The 17,988-nt window shown below is 41.7% G+C and overlaps 1 protein-coding gene across 6 annotated transcripts in view; it reads right to left on the bottom strand.

Moving 5' to 3' along the window:
* The window catches only part of Sox6 (SRY-box transcription factor 6), a 557,476-nt gene that overhangs the window by 97,923 nt on the left and 441,565 nt on the right, over nt 1-17,988 (bottom strand). For 5 of the 6 annotated variants that reach the window (XM_057777769.1, XM_057777768.1, XM_057777771.1 and 2 more), the window contains one exon: nt 13,899-13,978. In XM_057777769.1, coding sequence (XP_057633752.1) covers nt 13,899-13,978 — 80 coding nt within the window. Of the gene's footprint in view, nt 1-12,410; nt 12,534-13,898; nt 13,979-17,988 lie in introns of all 6 variants that reach the window. The other variant, XM_057777773.1, reaches the window with a different exon arrangement.

The following is a 17,988-nucleotide window of genomic DNA, read 5'->3' as shown; positions in this document are numbered from 1 at the left end:
AAGGCAGGAAATTGCTTAGCCTGCTTGTTTAACTTAATGACATTGGACATGATTTAAAAATGTTTGTTAAATGAATAAATGGATTACAATATAAGTACAAAGATCCAGAGGTAAAGAATAGTGAGCATCCAACCATGTATCAGACCTTGCGCTCCTATGGTTTTCTTTAATTCTCATGACCACCCAGTAGGAGATGGGAGTCCCATTTCACAGGTGAGGAGAACGGGGTTTAGAGGAAGTTAGTCAGTAGACACTTGGTTCCATCAAGGATCGTGTGGAACTAGGAGGTGCTGCTTTCACAAAACCTCCGAGCTACTCACTAAGTCATAGATCAGAAAGCTTGAGAAGAGAGCGAGCTAGGACTGGCAAGATGGCCCAGGGATACAGCAGTGGCTGCGCAAACCTGGCAATAGGGGTTGGATCAATCTTTAAGAGCCACAGTGGGAATACAAAGGAAAGAACTCTCAGAACTTTCCTCTGAGCTCCACATGCAGGACATAGCGTGCATCGCACACTTTCGTGGCTTGTCTTTCTTTTTTCTCTTTCTTTTTCTTTCTTTCTTTCTTGAGAGAGCAAACCAGCTGCTAGACAAAATGTGACATGCTGCAGTTTGAGTCACTCGCCCTGACCTGATATACAGTGACCTTCAGGTCTCCTAGAGAGGGCAGGAAAGCCCAGCAGATGGAGGCGCAGAACTAGTAGGTTGTGGCTTCATAGAGGGAAATTCTAGAGGTCCATTTTGTTCTGCAACTCCTAAATGTTGTTTTTTGAAGACCACTGGTAAATGAATGGAAAACTGAGGCACCTACGTCCAAGGAGTCACATGGAGGCCTCCACTACCTGAATAAAGTGTCTCTATTGTGAGCTCTGGTGCTAGGTCTGAGCCAATGCCACAACTATACACTGTGTGGGGACAGTTCCTAGAGTGTGAAGCCAGCACATCCTGTATGTAAGGAAGATGTCTTAAGCAGGTGGCCAGCACCCCCTCCAGGAGGGTGTCTTCTTGTTCTGTGGTGTGGAGCTGAGCTGCTGAGACTGGAAGCAGGAAGAATGCCATAGGCAGCATTTCTCCTTTTATTTTAAAGTTTGATTTCTTATTTATTTGCATTTCTCTTCAAGCAGATCAAGTGATAATCCATTGGGGATGCCATGCTAAAGCACTTTTCCTACTGAGTTTTGAAATGGGGCCTCAGAGAAAGAGCTTAATACAATTCAGTGAGTGAAGCAATACCTTTGTCCCTTTGAGTATTAAATGGCCCGTTGCAAAACAGCTTAGTTAGAGAGAAATTCAGAAAAGAGGACTTTCTTTTTTAAAATTTCTTTCCCAGTTGAGCAGAGTGAGATTTGGAAAATGGAGCTCCCTCACTTTCCCCAGCCTCTCACCAGTGTTAATTAAATACAAATCACTTAGAAAGGGAGCGGTTAACCGAGAGCAACACAATGTTCCTCCCCAACACATTCCTGGGGGCACAGATGTGGTGATCTGTTATAAGAAGGCTCTAGAGCACAGAGGTCTTACGGGCAAAAAATTGTAAGAGGCAAGGCAACATAATGTGACAACTGTTCATAGAAAACACATTTCAAACTCCCCATTTCCACATCCATTGTGCTTACCTAACTAACACATATCGTAAAGGAAATTGGCGTAACAGATGCTTTCGGCATTCGGGAGCCAATGCAGACTTCACGTGGATGAAGTCAAAGCTCCATGCGAGCCAACTGGCTTCTTACCTACCAAGTCTACTTTCCCTCAAGTTAGAGAAATTTCCCCAGTACCACAAGTATCAGCATATTTTTTCCTTGTGTCAGACACCCTGTCGTCTACAGCGTCAACTGGACAAGTTGCCCAAACTCTAAAAATGGAGCTTGCTGAACCGGCGCTTCTGTCCCGGCCACTTTAAATTAGAAAACTCTTCAGCTGCTTCACTAATGGTTTTGGAAGTTTCATACACTGTCTGGATCTATTTGTAAATTAAATCGTTTAAAGTAAAGCTCTTTAATACTCCATAATCAGTCCTGTCTCTCGGAACACGACTTTACTGTGAGCGCTCCTTCCTGACTCTCCTATTGTCCCGAGCTTCCCGGGAAAGAGGCACCCAAGCGATAATTCAGCATTATCGCTGCTCCAGTGCACTAATCGCTTGAAGAGCAGCGAAGGCTCAGTGCTCTCTTGCCCTGGCTCCTGAGGCCACCTGGCCCCAGGCAGGCATGGCGACCCAGCCACAGCCAGATGTCAGGAGGCATGCTCAGCTCCTCATGCAGCAGGCGCTCACTCCAGTATGGTCAAACATCTGCTTCCTCTGCTGGCGAGCAACCTGCTGAACACAATCTGAGGGCTGCGCGAGGGAGGGATGGCCAAGGACACAGTCCCCAGCTCCTTCAGGAGACTCATCAAAACTCTCAAACTGTAAGACAGCCCCAGGCTCTCCAAAGGATAGAACTGCACATAGTAAAGCATGCAAAGCGTTTCCTCCGACAAAAGGAAGCTAAGGAGTGAGATGTCTCATCACGGCCCTTCTCGGTTCCTCAGTTCTGTTCAGCTGGAAGTTTCTTCTGGACAGCTGGAAATTTGAGGAAGGCTATAAACTTCTTGGGGGTGTGGAGAAGACCACACTGACTTTGAAATTTTTTCCCCTTTATGATGTAATGAAATCACCTTCCATTCCCTTACAGGCTACCATAAGAGAGGAATACATTGTGTAAGGAGTTCCTAAATGGTTGTGCATCCTGTAGTGTGGGGCTTCCTACTGTGTCACCACCAGTCATCTGAATCTAAAGCAAAGAAGCCTCGCTGAGAAATAAATTCTAAAATACACTCCATCACCTACTAGAGTCCCACCTTGTCACTAGGTAAGGAACCTGGTCCAAGTCACTTAATTCACCCGAGTTTTCATTTCTTCTTTAAACATATGGTGTTAACGTTAAAAACATTTCTTACATAGGCTAAATATAAATTGCTTTTTAAGTCAGAAACTAGGTACTATGTAAGTATATTCGTGTACACACCTGCACACATGCATAGTATCACAATATTCTGTCAGTGCACAGTTAGCATGTGAGTGATGGGTTTCAGTCTGATGTTTTTATGTACATACATCATCACACCTAGCTCTATTTAATGGTGTCCATAGCTAGCCTTTGTTTACTTTGTATCAGAAAGGAATTCAGGTTTCCCTTGTATCATTTATTTAATATACCAGATATAGAGATCCTCTGCCAAGAATGGCCTCATTCATACTATTGGCTCTAAGGAAAAAGTATCCCCTGTAAAAGCTAATGACCATATTCATATCACTCTTATAGATTTATATGCTGTCGAAGTAAAAATTAACACCTCCTTATTGAAAGCTAAGCACATACTGTGCCCAGAGAGCTGTGGCTGCTCTCAGCAGAACTGGCTGGCTAGTATAAAACTTGCAGTTTTAAGGATCAGAGAAAAGCAAACTGAGGACAGAGCACCCAAATGGGCCTTGATTTGTAACCATCTGCCCATGCCTGGATGGGCAGATAGGTGGACAAGGATATTTCTGCCACAGTGAGTGATAGCTGGGTCCTATGATTTCCTCCATCTTCTCTTTGTCCCAGCAGAATGCAAGCTCAGTGAAGGCAGGGGCTTCCTGGCATCCACCTGGTATCTGGATGCTGTTTCCAAGCTCAGCACCGCTGACGGTGTAGGCAGGATGGGCCTCCAATGCTAGTGACTGTGATTGCTAGCTTAAATATACACCTGACCAACGGATGAAGAAGATGAAATCATAGAAAATATATTTAGTTCTACTCAGTTTGCATTCCTTTTAGTATAGTAAACAAGGCAATTTTTTAGATATATCTGCATTAATTGCTTATTGATATAATGGAATTGTGTCTGTTTATAAGACTTGGGGAAGAGAGCACTTACTCCTCTCAAAATTTTGATGTAATAACTACTACCGCCACCAATTATGAAGATTTGAACATACAATGGTTATTTTTATACATGTATAAAATAGCATGTAGCACAGAGTAGATGTTTACAATGAACTGAAAATGAATACTGTGTTAGTAACATTAAGTTATGTCCATCAACCCATCGATCTATCATATAAAATTATATAACTCATTATCACAAGTCTTATAATCTAGACTAGCCAAAATAAACTGAGATGGTTTCAAACAATTATGTAGAGGTGAACTGTTACAAAACTTCCCGGAAATAACAATTGGATGGATTCTTACACAGCTGCAGACAAGTAGCATATAAAATTCCCAGAGTAAAGCAGACAGGTAGATCGGGGAGATTAACCAAAACATGCCATTGCTAGAACTTCAAGCACTATATTGAAGAGGTATGGAGAGAGTGGAGATACGATATTACACCTGTCAGAATGGCTAAAATCAAAAACACCAATAATAGCCTTTGCTGGAGAGGTTGTGGAGAAAGGGGCACACTCATCCATTGCTGGTGGGAATGCAAACTTGTGCAACCACTTTGGAGATCAGTGTGGCGATTTCTCAGGAAATTTGGGATCAGCTTACCCCAAGATCCAGTAATATCACTCTTGGGAATATACCCAAGAGATGCCCTATCATATGACAAAAGCATTTGTTCAACTATGTTCATAGCAGCACTGTTTGTAATAGCCAGAACCTGGAAACAACCTAGATGCCCTTCAATGGAAGAATGGATGAAGAAAGTGTGGAATATATACATATTAGAGTACTACTCAGTGGTAAAAAACAATGACATCGTGAATTTTGCATGTAAATGGATGGAAATAGAAAACACTATCCTGAGTGAGGTATCCCAGACCCAAAAGGATGAACATGGGATGTACTCACTCATAATTGGTTTCTAGCCATAAATAAAGAACATTGAGCATATAATTTGTGATCCTAGAGAAGCTAAATAAGGTGAACCCAAAGAAAAACGTATAGTCATCCGCCTGGATAGGGGAAGGAGACAAGATTGCCAGGCAAAAGCTGGGAACTTGCGGTGAGGTGGCATGGGGCTAAGGGGAAATGGGGTGATAAACGTGAGAAGGGGAGGATGGGGGGGAACTTGGGGGAATAGGATGGTTGGGATATAGGAAGGGTGGATACGGGAGCAGGGAAGTATATATCCTAACTAAGGGAGCCATCTTAGGGTTGGCAAGAGACTTGACTCTAGAGGGGCTCGCAGGTGTCCAGGGAGATGTCCCCAGCTAGTACCTAGGGCAACTGAGGAGAGGGAACCTGAAATGACCCTATCCTATACTGATGAATATCTTACATATCACCTTAGAACCTTCATCTGGTGATGGATCAAGATAGAGACAGAGACCCAATTTGGAGCAACGGACTGAGCTCTTAAGGTCCAAATGAGGAGCAGAAGGAGGGAGAACATGAGCAAGGAAGTCAGGACCACGAGGGGTGCACCCACCCACTGTGACAGTGGAACTGATCTATTGGGAGCTCACCAAGGCCAGCTGAACTGGGACTGAATAAGCATGGGATGAAACCGGACTCTCTGAACATGGCGGACAATGAAGGCTGATGAGAAGCCAAGGACAATGGCACTAGGTTTCGATCCTAATACATGAACTGGCTTTGTGGGAGCCTAGCCTGTTTGGATGCTCACCTTCCTGGACCTAGATAGAAGTGGGGGGACCTTGGACTTCCCGCAGGGCAGGGAATTTGGACTGCTCTTCAGTATCAAGAGGGAGGGGGAATGGAGTGGGGGGAGGGGGAGAGGAGTGGGGAGAGGGGGCGATGTGTGGGAGGAGGGGGAGGGAAATGGGAAATGGGGAGGAGACGGAAATTTTAACTTAAAAAGAATAAAATAAAAAAACCAAAAAAACATGCCAGCCCTCAGGGAGAAAGAAGTTTTGCAGTGCACTTGGGTTATGTCTAGGAGGGAAATTTCTGCATCCCTCCAGCTTCTCAGTCTTCTTCACTTATTGAAATACCACTAAGAAATGTGTTGATCTGGATCAGTCTCATGTCGCCTGATAGATAAGCTTGTGACTCTATTTTCCAGTACAAATTTCCCAACTATTGACTGTACTTGTCCTGTCATTGGCCTCTTCTGCCACAGAACGTCTTACTTTCTAATGTTCTGACCCACTGTCAGTCATACTGTGTCTCTAATTCCAGTATAGACATATGTAGATACTACCAATCCAAGATGCTCAAGGCTTATTTGGTGTAACAATGATAGCAAAGCTATTATGGAAGATCTGTCACTGTCTGCTTACATGCAAGGACCTCCGTATCGGTGGGGATTTGTTCTCACCCCTTTGATACCCAAATCTCTGAATGCTCATCTTTCTATGTTCTTCAGCTTATCCCTAAATCTCGTAGGATACCTAATGCAATATAAATGCTATGCAAACACTTGCTCCATTGTATTATGTGTAACCTGTACACATTCATTAGAGATGCAGTTTTCAAAGCATTTTCTCCCCATGGATGGTTGAAATCATGGATTGTAAAAGCCACCAAAAAAGTAAGGGCTGACAATGTTTTGCATAGCAGAGTTTCTTGATTGCGGAGTGACTGGTGGGGCTGGAGCTGGGTGACTCCTTGCAGGGGTAGGGGGGTCCTCACATTAGTAGAGAAAGGTTGCACAGGTTTTACATTTTCAGTGTACTGACTTCTACTAACTATCTCTGAGGGCATAGTTCAATACCCCAAGAACCAAATAACAACAAAAGGTAAAGAATCTCTGAGAGAAGAGCCAACTTTCTCAACTTCAGGCACTTTCTTAAAAATAAATAAAAATCAATAATCCAAAAGAAAACTTTCACTCAATGTTTGATTACTCTTCGCTGGGAAGAGTACAAATTTCTACTTTGCCAACCACAGTAACTAGTCAGATTCCCAAGGACTGGAGAATGCCTCTGTATCTAGCAGCTTCCTTGATCTTATTTGTATTCCTCCAGCCTCCATCAGGATTCTCCAAGAACATGCATGTTTTCTTCAAGAGTCATCTGGAAATGAAGGCTTTGTTTACATGTTCCCTACAGATAGAGCAAAAGACCAAACCTTTTTAGAACGGCTTTAAAGATTAGACCTGATGCCACCAAATACAAAATTCATTCATCCATTCATTCATTCATTCATTCATTCACTTGTTTGTTTTATTAAATGTAATGCCAGGATATGTAATGGATTTCACATCAAAAAGAAAGAAAAGAAAGCTCAAATCTGAGTTCAGTGCCCGGCAGTCCTGTCTGTTAGATGACTCTAAGGCACTTAGTATGTCGGAAAGATTTTATTTCATTGCCAGCATTTGGGGAAGTATGTAGTTACTTCATGATCCTGTATGCTATTCATGGCAACCGTGAGAATATATATTATGCTTTTCTCACTATTTAAAGGCTGTCAAAAGAAAGCATTTTGGAAACAGTGCTGGGTAAACAGCAAATAAGACATGGTAGGAACTGGAGCTCAGGGTATGATTCTGTTAACTCAGGGCACATTGGATCCAGCTGCTATGGTTCTCTCAAGTTTTCGTGCCCCCTGAAAGTCAAGAAAAGAAGCTGAGAGGGCGAGTGTAGGCTGATTAAGAGGCAAGTATTGCTCCTCAAAGCGCAGCTCCTTGGTTGATATCTTCAAGACAAACTGAGTCAACAATTCCCATTCTCTCCACTAGCTGGGTAGTACTGCCTCTCTCTGATAATTCTGTCTTAGCTTTCAAGCCCATTCAGCAAAGTTAACTTGCCCTACTGTTCCCATCCCCATGATGAGGCTGGTTTACAATTGCCAAAAAGAAGACAGAGTCCCAGCAGCCAGAGAGCCCCTAAACACAGCAGTCAACAGATGAAGCTGGAGCTAAATTAGCAATGGAGACTCTCCCACACCAATGGACACTGCTTCTCTTTCCACTTGAAACACTGAATTTGACAATGTTGTTTAAATAACAAATGTGTTCCTTTTCATTTTAGAAAAACCTTCAATGTACTCTTCCATCTTTGTAAACTTGGCAAGACTTTCCCCCTAAGGCACTCAGAGTAACCAACAAACGTGAAAACCTAATTCTATTGATATTTTTTTGAATTCCCACACCCAATTACTCCATTTAGGCTACTACCTATGCTACCACTATAAGAATCAGTTTGTTAAAATATGTTCCAACTAAAGCTTGGTGGCCTTGGAATGCTGGAAAATCCTTCTTGGGGGCTAATGAAGACAGAAACTGCCCGTGACAATATTAAGTTTGTTTCCTCTGGTGATTCAGAGAAGTGAGCAATCTGTCAGCAATGCATTGAGGGAAATTACTTGTCTTGGAGGAATAACTGCTGACAGTCACTTTATCTCAGGGCTGACCCAAGCATCTCTCCACTGACAAACAAATTACTGTCTAACTTTGAAAAGGTAGCTAGCTGGTTTTAATTTTCATTGCTCTTCAGAATCTTTTATATAAATATTCACTCCCACCATTTACTGTATTTTTAAAGGGGTAACAGATATATGCAGCAATGTGTGTGGAAGAGCAGGTTTAAATTCATAAGTGAGAAAAAAGGAAGAAAAAAATGAAAAGAAAAAGAACTGTGAGGTTTCAAGACTGCTCATGCCGAAACTGGGAGCCGACTCGACATTAAGACTGGCAGCACTGCCAGTGACTGACTGGGTGAGTGAACACATTACCCACACAGTACTGTAGGAATTAATTTCCTTCAATAAAATGATTTTTAAGGATCATATATTTCACAATCTAAACATATGTCACTGTTTCATAAACAAAATAAATGGATTAAAATAATACATTACCAATATGCTGACATGTGGAGATATTTTAATTAGAAATTCTTAAGCTGTGTGGTGTTTAACTGCTGGATTCGCTGAAGAGAAGCACGCGTCATTTACTAAGACGGCAAGAGGCAGGTGTACCTTTTGTACATGGGACCAGATTGTGTTTAATATAAGCTGAAACTACGAGACAACATTGCTCCCAATTAAACACAAAACAAAGCAAAATTACCCTAGGATCTATCATAATGATAGTAACTAAATGAAATGAATCAATACACTGAAAACACTTTTAAATGAAAACTATAACCCAGAAGTCAGGTTCTGAGACAGTATTTTCTTCAGACGGAATCTAAGATCGTGACTATTGAAAGGCCATGTTTACATGACCGCCTCATTATTCTAGTCCCCTTTTCTCAACGTTCTTTTTGACTTACTTAAGGACCAGTGCTAACACAGCTACGGAAAGCAAATGGCAAGTGGTCCAGAAATGTATACGGTGAGAGCCCCGGAGTAAGTAGCAATATAATATATTGTTTACCGTGGAATGTGCCCTCTGTTCTGGAAAGGTCAAAAGCGTTGTAACCTTAGAGTTACAGTTTCCGATTGTTCCCAGGGTTAAATACATTATCAAAATTAATGATTCAAGCCCCCAGCCTTCAGATAGATGAGCATTCATCCCTCCATCTGCTGAACTGTTTAACTAAAGATAGCACCTTTGGCCTCCTCTCTCCTGATATTGTGCCCCTGAGGCAGAGACAACCGGGCCTTAGATCAGAAAAGCTTTCGGTGTCTTCCTTAATTTAAGACACACTGGAATATTCTAATGTCAGAAGGTCATTCAGTTTTTTATGCCTTTCTCCACTGGATGCAAACTTTCAGACTTTAGGGTGTAGCTAGTGCTGCTGAAGTGCAGACTTACTGACATTTGAAATGACAGCTTCTGAAGGAAAGTCAAGGGGTAGAGAAAGCGAGTCCAGCGCGTGTGTCGGCTGAGGGCCAGTATGTTAGCGAGCTCCTCCCAGAGAGCCAGGCACTGTCACAGCTTATCACGACCCCAGTGATTGACAGAACCATGACATTTTAGCTTATCAGAGAGAGTAAGAGAATCCCAGCTTACAGAGGTGGTGATTTAACAGTAATAGAGCAAGTTATTAAGTTTTTCCTCTAAATAGTCTAATATTGTTCTAAACAGTACTGCCCAGCAGTTTAGATATAGGTCTCTGCTGTGGCGTTTAAAGATATCCTGATAAATACACCATGCTCAAGCCAGGAAGCCTGGGAAACCTGCCTCTCACACAAGTGCAGCCAGGGCAGCACAGAAATAAACATCAAGGTTTGTGGACACGCAGGAAAATAATATTTTTGATGGAAAGGTAAAAACCACATATCCTTTCTCAGAATCAGATTTAATCTACGAGGTATACACCTCTATACACAGACAATTATAAATGTGGATACAGTATAACATTTAGAAAGGAAACCAAGAGAAGGTAATATTGGGTAACCAGGAAAAGACAGAATGCAGGCAAAAGGATACAGGAGCTATGAAAGAGGATATAAACTAGTTCTTTTTATTTCAGCTCTGTTGTATTTATTTATTTATTTATTTATTTATTATTTATTTGTGGTGGATAAGTGCATAAACTCTTAGGTTACAGTGAAAGTGTAAAACCCTAGTTAAAGCTTAAATGACCAAAGTAACTGTGTGAAGTTCGCTGAGACTCAGGGAGTTTGGGAGTGGCTTCCTTAAGCCAGCTAGGTGATGTTTTTATTTGTGAGTTCATTACAATAAGTTAACTTTCTTTTTTCAAGACAGGGTTTTTCTGAGTAGTCCTAGCTGTCCTGGAACTAGCTTTGTAGACCAGGCTGGCCTCAAACTCAGGGAGATCCACCTGCCTCTGCCTCTAGAGCACTGACATTAAATGTGTGTACCACCACCAACCAACTTATCATGAAATTTTTAAATTAAGTAAATAAAATTTTTAATGGAGGCAAGAGAACATAGTACAAATAAAATCTCAGGATACTCTCAGACCAGATACACTTAAACTACAAAGCTATAAAAAAGCTCTTGCATTGAATGGGTTTGCTATCTGGCCCAATTAAAGTGATAGACATGTGACATCTCCCTAGCTTCTCAGTCAGCACCTTTGTGACTCTGGAAAGCTATGGTACCCCTGTGTATGACACCAGGGGTTACAGAAGCCAGATCCGACACAACAACATTTGTGCCTGTGAGGGGGGATATCAGGAGGTGAAGTATGGGGTAACGTGAGAGATTTGGTGGAAACCTAGCTAAAGGAAGGAGGAAGCTCAGAGCGCAATATCCCTAGAGAGGACCTTTGAAAGACAAAGAGTGAGCCAAGGTCACCTGCTTTCCCAATCTCCTAGGCACTTACACACTTGTGCTGTGTGTCTTGAGTGTGTCACCCTGCTACCTACCGTCACACAGATGCCCCAATCTCTACACACCTCTCTTTAGTTTTCTGGATCAAGCTGATTTTCACATTGCTCAAAGACATGGTGCATTTCTATAGCCAACAGAAGGCCTTTGAAAGAACTCTCTTCTGGCTGTGTAGAAGACAGCAGGTGTTGTGCCCATCTGAGTCTAGTCATGGCAGAGTGGAAAACCCAGTCCTCCTGCGCCCATCACTGGGAAGTAACAGAGAGTACTGCAGCTTGTCTTTGGGACATTTTAAGGTGGCCTTTTATCTTGTCCTCCTTCTGCTTAGGTGTAGTCACCTCATCATTTTCCAAACAGGTGGATTGAAAAGTGGCAGAGGAGATCATATCTAAAGTCATAGATTACTGATGTATCTACACTGACAGGACCAAAGGGCTGAGCATAGATACAATGAGTGTTTTTAGAGGAGAGAATTAGGTAAAGGTTCTCTTCTGGGTTAGAATATAAAGTTTGGTATTTGATCTAACCCAGAAAATTAATCTTTTTTAAAATCAGTAGCTCTCTGGCAGCTCTCCAATATCTGACAGTCCCAGAGAGGGACGCTAATGATTGATACAGGAGAGGGATCCAGTGTGGCACTACAGAGAGGAGGGCTGAGTTCCTGTGCAGAGGATGTCATCTTCTAAATGGACACAGACAGAGAGGGTATAAATTTCCAACAACACAAAAGAGCATTTTTCTGGGTGGTTAAACACTTTAAGGGCATCCAAGAAACTTGTGAGCCCAGCCAGACCCAGGCACCCAACTTCAGCCAGAGAAAACTAAGGAAACCAGCTTAGACAGGGTTAAGCAACTGTGGGTAGTCACCCCAACATCCAGAGTATTTAACAGCTGTGGAAGACTCTCTGGATCTATCTGCCCCTCAGCTGTAGAACTATAGAGTCAAAACCATAGTTGATCAAGGTTACAGGGGACTGTAAGGTCAAATGGAAAATGATCTTTAAAGTTTAAGTATTTGTTAAACATTACAACAGCATACACAAGAACTGGAAGGAGTGTGGAAAGACAGCTTTGAAACCACTCACAAAAACATGGCAAAACATAACTAGTTTAAGGGTTTTGGGTTAGGTTTTCCTTTTTTTCTGAAGGAAAAGGAAAAAAAAAAGCATCCTTAGGAATGAAGAAAAAGAGATCAGCTCTAGCATTCAGGCTGTTTGTCACTTTTCAAAAGGCTAGAATATGCTAGAACCATCCAGTCCCCCACCCAAAGAAGCACCAACAGAAGCATTCATACCTCAATCTGTTTGTGGTTGTAAGAGTGGCCACCACCATGTTCAAAGGTGTCCAAATTCCTGCCAAAACGGTCACTTATGCCCTTTAGCCTTGGGTTAGTTTGTGGGTGGGAGACATGACCCTTCTGTTTAATGGCATATTCAGAAAAAAAAAAAAAAAAAGACAAAACATATTGTCAGAACTCATGAGACAACACGGAATTTAATGCAGGGTATAGACCACATCAAAAGATGGAACGCAGGCCTAGACCCAGTCTCTGTTGTACAGAAACTGGGCAGAGGAGCAGCCAGAGAGGACTTCCCCCATCTCTAACTTAAGAGAGCGCCCACAGCACAGTCACAGTGGGGCCAGGAGAACTAGAGTAGAGTCACCCATGGGAGGACCCCTGTTAGACCTTCCCTGGGAGCCCACTGTAGGGAGTGTAAGGCAAATGGCTGTGAAGAGAAGCAGCAGGACATCCTGCTGCCAAGATCCCTGTCCCAGGTACCTCTTGTCAGGACAATTTTATGCTGCCAAGGTGAGGCTTGTCACAGAAACTACTCCAGTGTCGCAAAATTTCTTCCTACTGCCCCAACTGAAAATGTTTGAAGTGTTTGGGGTTTGTTTTCATCGTTGTTACGGCAGTGGCCTGTGTTTATGGTCACGTCTCACAGGCGGTAGCTACACAAAAACCCTATCTGTCCAGAAGCTCCTCCCGAGATTCAAAAGGAAAGCTCAAATAAAATCAAACAAAGACTGTCTTTAAGGAACTTCGAACTGTGTGGAAATTTAACTTATCATGTATTTCTAACTAATCATATATTTAAAGTCAATTTATGCCTCTAGTGGGGTTGTTAAAAGTGTATAAAGGCCACCCAGGCCTATTCAAAATACTTCATTTTACTATGAAGAATGTAAGATGCAAATAATTTTTTGGTCAGCCTCCAAAAATGATTAGTTTGATAAACAAAAGATGCGGACCCTGAACTAAGTTGGGTTTCATGCCTAGACCTTTAGCCCTGGTGAGAACAATGTCACATTACGCTCTCGGGAACAGTGTTTCTATATTTTGCTAAACAGTCAAAGCAACTCAGACTAATGACTCCTTATTCCATGAGCTACGAGGAGGAAAAGGCCTAGCAATGTCTCTGGTCTAAAACTGACCATGGACAAGCTAATCTGTATATTTGTGCATAATGGAAAGGCAGATGAAACACTGATATGGAAAAGGGTAACACATTCAATGACTAGCCTTAATGTGAAACTGTTAACCTTCTGAAAGAGAGCACACAGTACCAAACTGTGACATCAGGGTCCCTTTAAAAGACAGCTGGAACTGGCCCTTTTCTTTTCCATTTCCAGTGCACTAAGTACATAAGGTGTTAATTCTCTGGACTCTGATTAAAACATGATTTAACATTCGGGCCATTATTTAGGATACAGCTGGCTTGCAGGTTTCCACTAAAGCACTGGCCCTACTCCCACATTCTTTTCACCTCCTGGCACTTACCTGGAGCTGTAAAGGGCTGAGTCCAGAAGCAGCAGCAGCTGCCATTGTTGATGGAATGAACTGTACGGGGTAGTTATCACCTGTCGGAAAGAACAATGCGCACAGGTTTAGACAATGCACGGGGAATCGCAGCAGACAAGTATAAACATGGTCCTTGGCTCGCCCGAGCTTTACAATGTTGCCCTAAGCCCAAACATCTGCAGAAACAAAAGGCTTAGCTGGGCACAGGCTTGTGCTGCCGCCTTGGAACTTTTTGTTAACAGATAGCTGGTAGGCAAACTGGCAAAACATGAATGTGATGTTGAAAAAAATTAAATGTGCAATTCAAGCATGTTCACTCCACTACAAATCTTGTAATACATCATTTTTTTAAGAGTCAAAAAAAAATCTTAAAGCCAGGCTGATGCTCAGTACACTGTGAAAAGAGGTTTTTCTCTTAGAAGAAACAAAGTTTGAGCTTGGTAGGTAAAGTGTAGTCTTAGAGTCCAAAAAAGATTATTTGCTAGTGACTGACCATAATGCTAAGCTTTATTTCATGAAAAGTAAATAACATGATTTAAAAAACATCCTCTTTGATATGGCTAATCTTACCTGCTGGCACTTTGTGAAATGCTGGCACCTTACTGACAGTAGAAATCTGTGTCTTTCGGTTTAACCTCCAGTACTAGAATAGGGCAGCCTAGTTAAGAATCAGGCATACAGGCACTGTCTGAATCCTTTTTAGTGATGATAATTAAATAACTACACATTTTGCATGGACTGTCTGCACTGAAAACCTGGGAGTGAGTGTTTCAAGACCACGCCAACAACTACACAGGAGATTGAAACACGTCCTGTCACCTGAGAACACAGGCCATGACCCGAACCCCAAAGAGCCAAGAGAAGGGGATGAGAGACATATTGGAATGGCATTAAGTGAACTAAAAATTAATATTTGTGGATGAATCACACAATATCAATGACTTAATGTAGTAGCACTCTGGTCCCAGCTACTTATTTAAAGTCAGTGTTATGCACTATCTCTAGGCTATATTTTAATAGGCTGTTCCCCCACACATTTTTGACATGTATAATAATCATGCTGTTTTGCATGAACTTTTCCACACTGAACACGGAATGTAATAATGAAGAGACATTTCAGGAAGAATTCCAGGCACTGAGGCTGTCAACCAGAAAGCAAGAGAACCTCTTGTTTTCCTGTCTGCATGGGCGCGAACACCTGCAGCTTGCCTGGTACCCCCGGTTCCTTGGGACTCGTCCTGCTTGCCATGTAAAGTGCTACTCAGCTGGCCCAATGTAAATGTTAAGTCGCTTTCACTTTTAACAAATTGTTAGCTTCTGATCTGCACAGTCTCTTTGCGTCATATCCATAATACCTCATCAGACCATTGAGCACAGTGTGCGCCTGTGCACAGTTCAGTAACAATTGGCTTCTGATTGCAAACGGGGTGCTGCCGCAATGCACTCGCTAACGCCACATTGTGCCGGTCTCCTATGGAGTAATGTTCAAAATATCTGACCTTGTTTTTCCCCTTCCATGAGGTTGATTTGAGTCTGTCCTACTCTATGAGCTTTTTTAAAAAGATAACTAGGCAAAATTATTTTTATAGTAAATGACTATCACTTTATGCTTAAATAAGTCTACTGATCGTCTTGATATTTAAACTAAATTATCTGAAGAAAGAATATCTTGATCTAAGTCAAACGGTTTTTTTTTTTTCCTTTTGGTGGATATCTTACGAGCTTTTTTAAAAAAACACAAGTGATACTGAATTAATGATGTTTCAAAAATAGAGGGAAAAAATAACCGTTCCACCCATCAACACAGACCTCCTCCCCAAACATTTTAAAGCTGTTCTTTCTTTAAATGTCATGCATTATTCATGCAACTCTACACCACAACCCCCTCCCTGGAAGTTTAATACCAGTGGCTTTATTTGTACTAAAACATTTTTCATGTCAAACATATTTTAAAAAATCAAACTCTGAAAGAATTCCCCAGGGCACTCCTTCTCCATAGCTGTCATGCCACTGTGCCGTGAAATAGTCGGCTTTTTACATGGTTTCTGGCTTGCCAGTTAATTTATGACTATCTCTACCACACCCTGTAGTACTCTCCAGCTCACCTGCTGGCTACAAACAGCTTTCTTTCCACTGTTGACAAGCATATTTTCAAAATATTTTTAACCTTTCTGCGGGTTTGAATCTGCATATCTGAATAGATCTTCAGAAAGCTATTTCTCCAGAACCCATCATTGTATCAGTACTAAAAGTCAAAATGAATACATTAGAGCAATGGAGTATATCACCAAGGATGGTTAGAAGAGGGAGGGGAGTATAAAGGCAGGGAAGGGAGATGAGGGCAAACCATAGAAGAAGAAAAAAATATATAACAGGAAGGGGGATTTCAGGGCAATACGAGTTTAGTTTGTGATAAAGGCACACACTTCCTTCCACACACTCTAATGTTCTTTGTAAAAGTCGATGAAGGAAAGTTTGCAGTGGCTGACTTGGCATGGAATCAGCCAACATGTTGCAGCAATTTTTTTTTTCAAATTTGTTTCTGGATGTGAAATGTTTGCATGAGGACCATTCTTTTTAAATTTGTACAAAGAAAGAGGCAGCCTGTTGGAACAGGTTCACTTTAGACATGACTGTAATCTGGCCCTTGTTACCTCAAGTCTAAAAAGACAGTCCCCAAACACCAATCTGAAAAGCAGTGGTCACTCTATAAGTCCATCTTCTGACCATCTTGCTATGCTTGTAGAGCGAGCACAAAACAGAATTGAGACCCACATAAATGTGGTTGGCACTGAATTCATTCATCAAAACAGGCAGCATTCCTTTGGTATTCTCTCCACACCAAGAGTCCCGAGTGAGAGAGAGTAAATTCTTAAATTTACAGAGACACTGAGATAAGCCCAAACCTTAGTGCATTTAATTAATCACTAGAGGGTGCGAATTTATCCCTGAAACACACTAGACACCTCCAGAATATTTTTAGTGGGTACATTTCATATATAAATCCTACTTTCTAAAAGGAGTCATTTAAAAAATCAGAAAAACACAATCAAAAGCTCACAGCAAAATTCTGTCCATCTATTTTCGTTCTTCAGAGAGGCAAGGTTGGGAGAATTGTAGATTCTTAGATTTCTAAATCATAGACATTAACACATTGCAAAAGTCATTTTGACACTTGGGAAGAATAGAAAGGAAAAAGAAAAAAATCAGAACTAGGAGTGAGGACTCAGATTCTTCAGTAAAGAATAAAGTCTCCTATTTCATTTCCCACCCTTTTACGCAGAAGACCAGTATGTTACACATCCCTAACTTCACAAATTATTATGGTGGCATCACAGGACATTGACAAACCTATGGGCCATACTTTCATGGGGGTACCATTGTTCTTGCCACTATACAAAAGTTTCTAATACAGACTTGAATGTGTCGCTTTTGCACATCATCTCTTGGTCCTCAGAGCAGATCCAGCAGGTCCACACTTACCCCTGCATGATGCTGCACTGTGGCAAAGGTTTGCAGGCAATAAGTAATGTACTAAAGCTCTAACACACTGTTCTCACTTTGTTCAGGGCACAAAAAAATAACAGAAGACATTAGGATATGCATTTCTGAAACCAGCATATTCTCATTTCTCCTGCTAAATTCCTCTTCTACTCATCAAGTACTAGTACAAGTGAAAAAATTTTTCTCGCTTGGTTTTACTTATTCGTTTTACTATCACATATATTGTTCCACACGCCTCTTAAAAAGCTAAAACTCATGGGCCATATTTATGCTATCACTTATTTTGTGGCTGCATCTTAGACCCTTGGCCAACCCTTGGCATTTTCTTGATGGCATTTAAGTAAGTGAATTTGAACATATACAAACCATCCCCATAAGAAGTCAACTCAGATGGCAACTCAAAGCTCATGTCTAGTTAGGGCTCATCTGTGACAGAAGCTCTGTACATGAGAAGACACAAGAAATAAACCTTGATGTTCTCACAGGTTGGGCTACACCGGTAAGTATATCTTCTTGCTGGACCTCACCACTCACACTAAAAATAGAGGCACTGGTGGGAGCATGG

Source organism: Chionomys nivalis, chromosome 8, assembly GCF_950005125.1.
Source record: "Chionomys nivalis chromosome 8, mChiNiv1.1, whole genome shotgun sequence".
Lineage (NCBI taxonomy): Eukaryota > Metazoa > Chordata > Mammalia > Rodentia > Cricetidae > Chionomys > Chionomys nivalis.
This window is presented reverse-complemented; position numbering and strand designations above follow the sequence as displayed.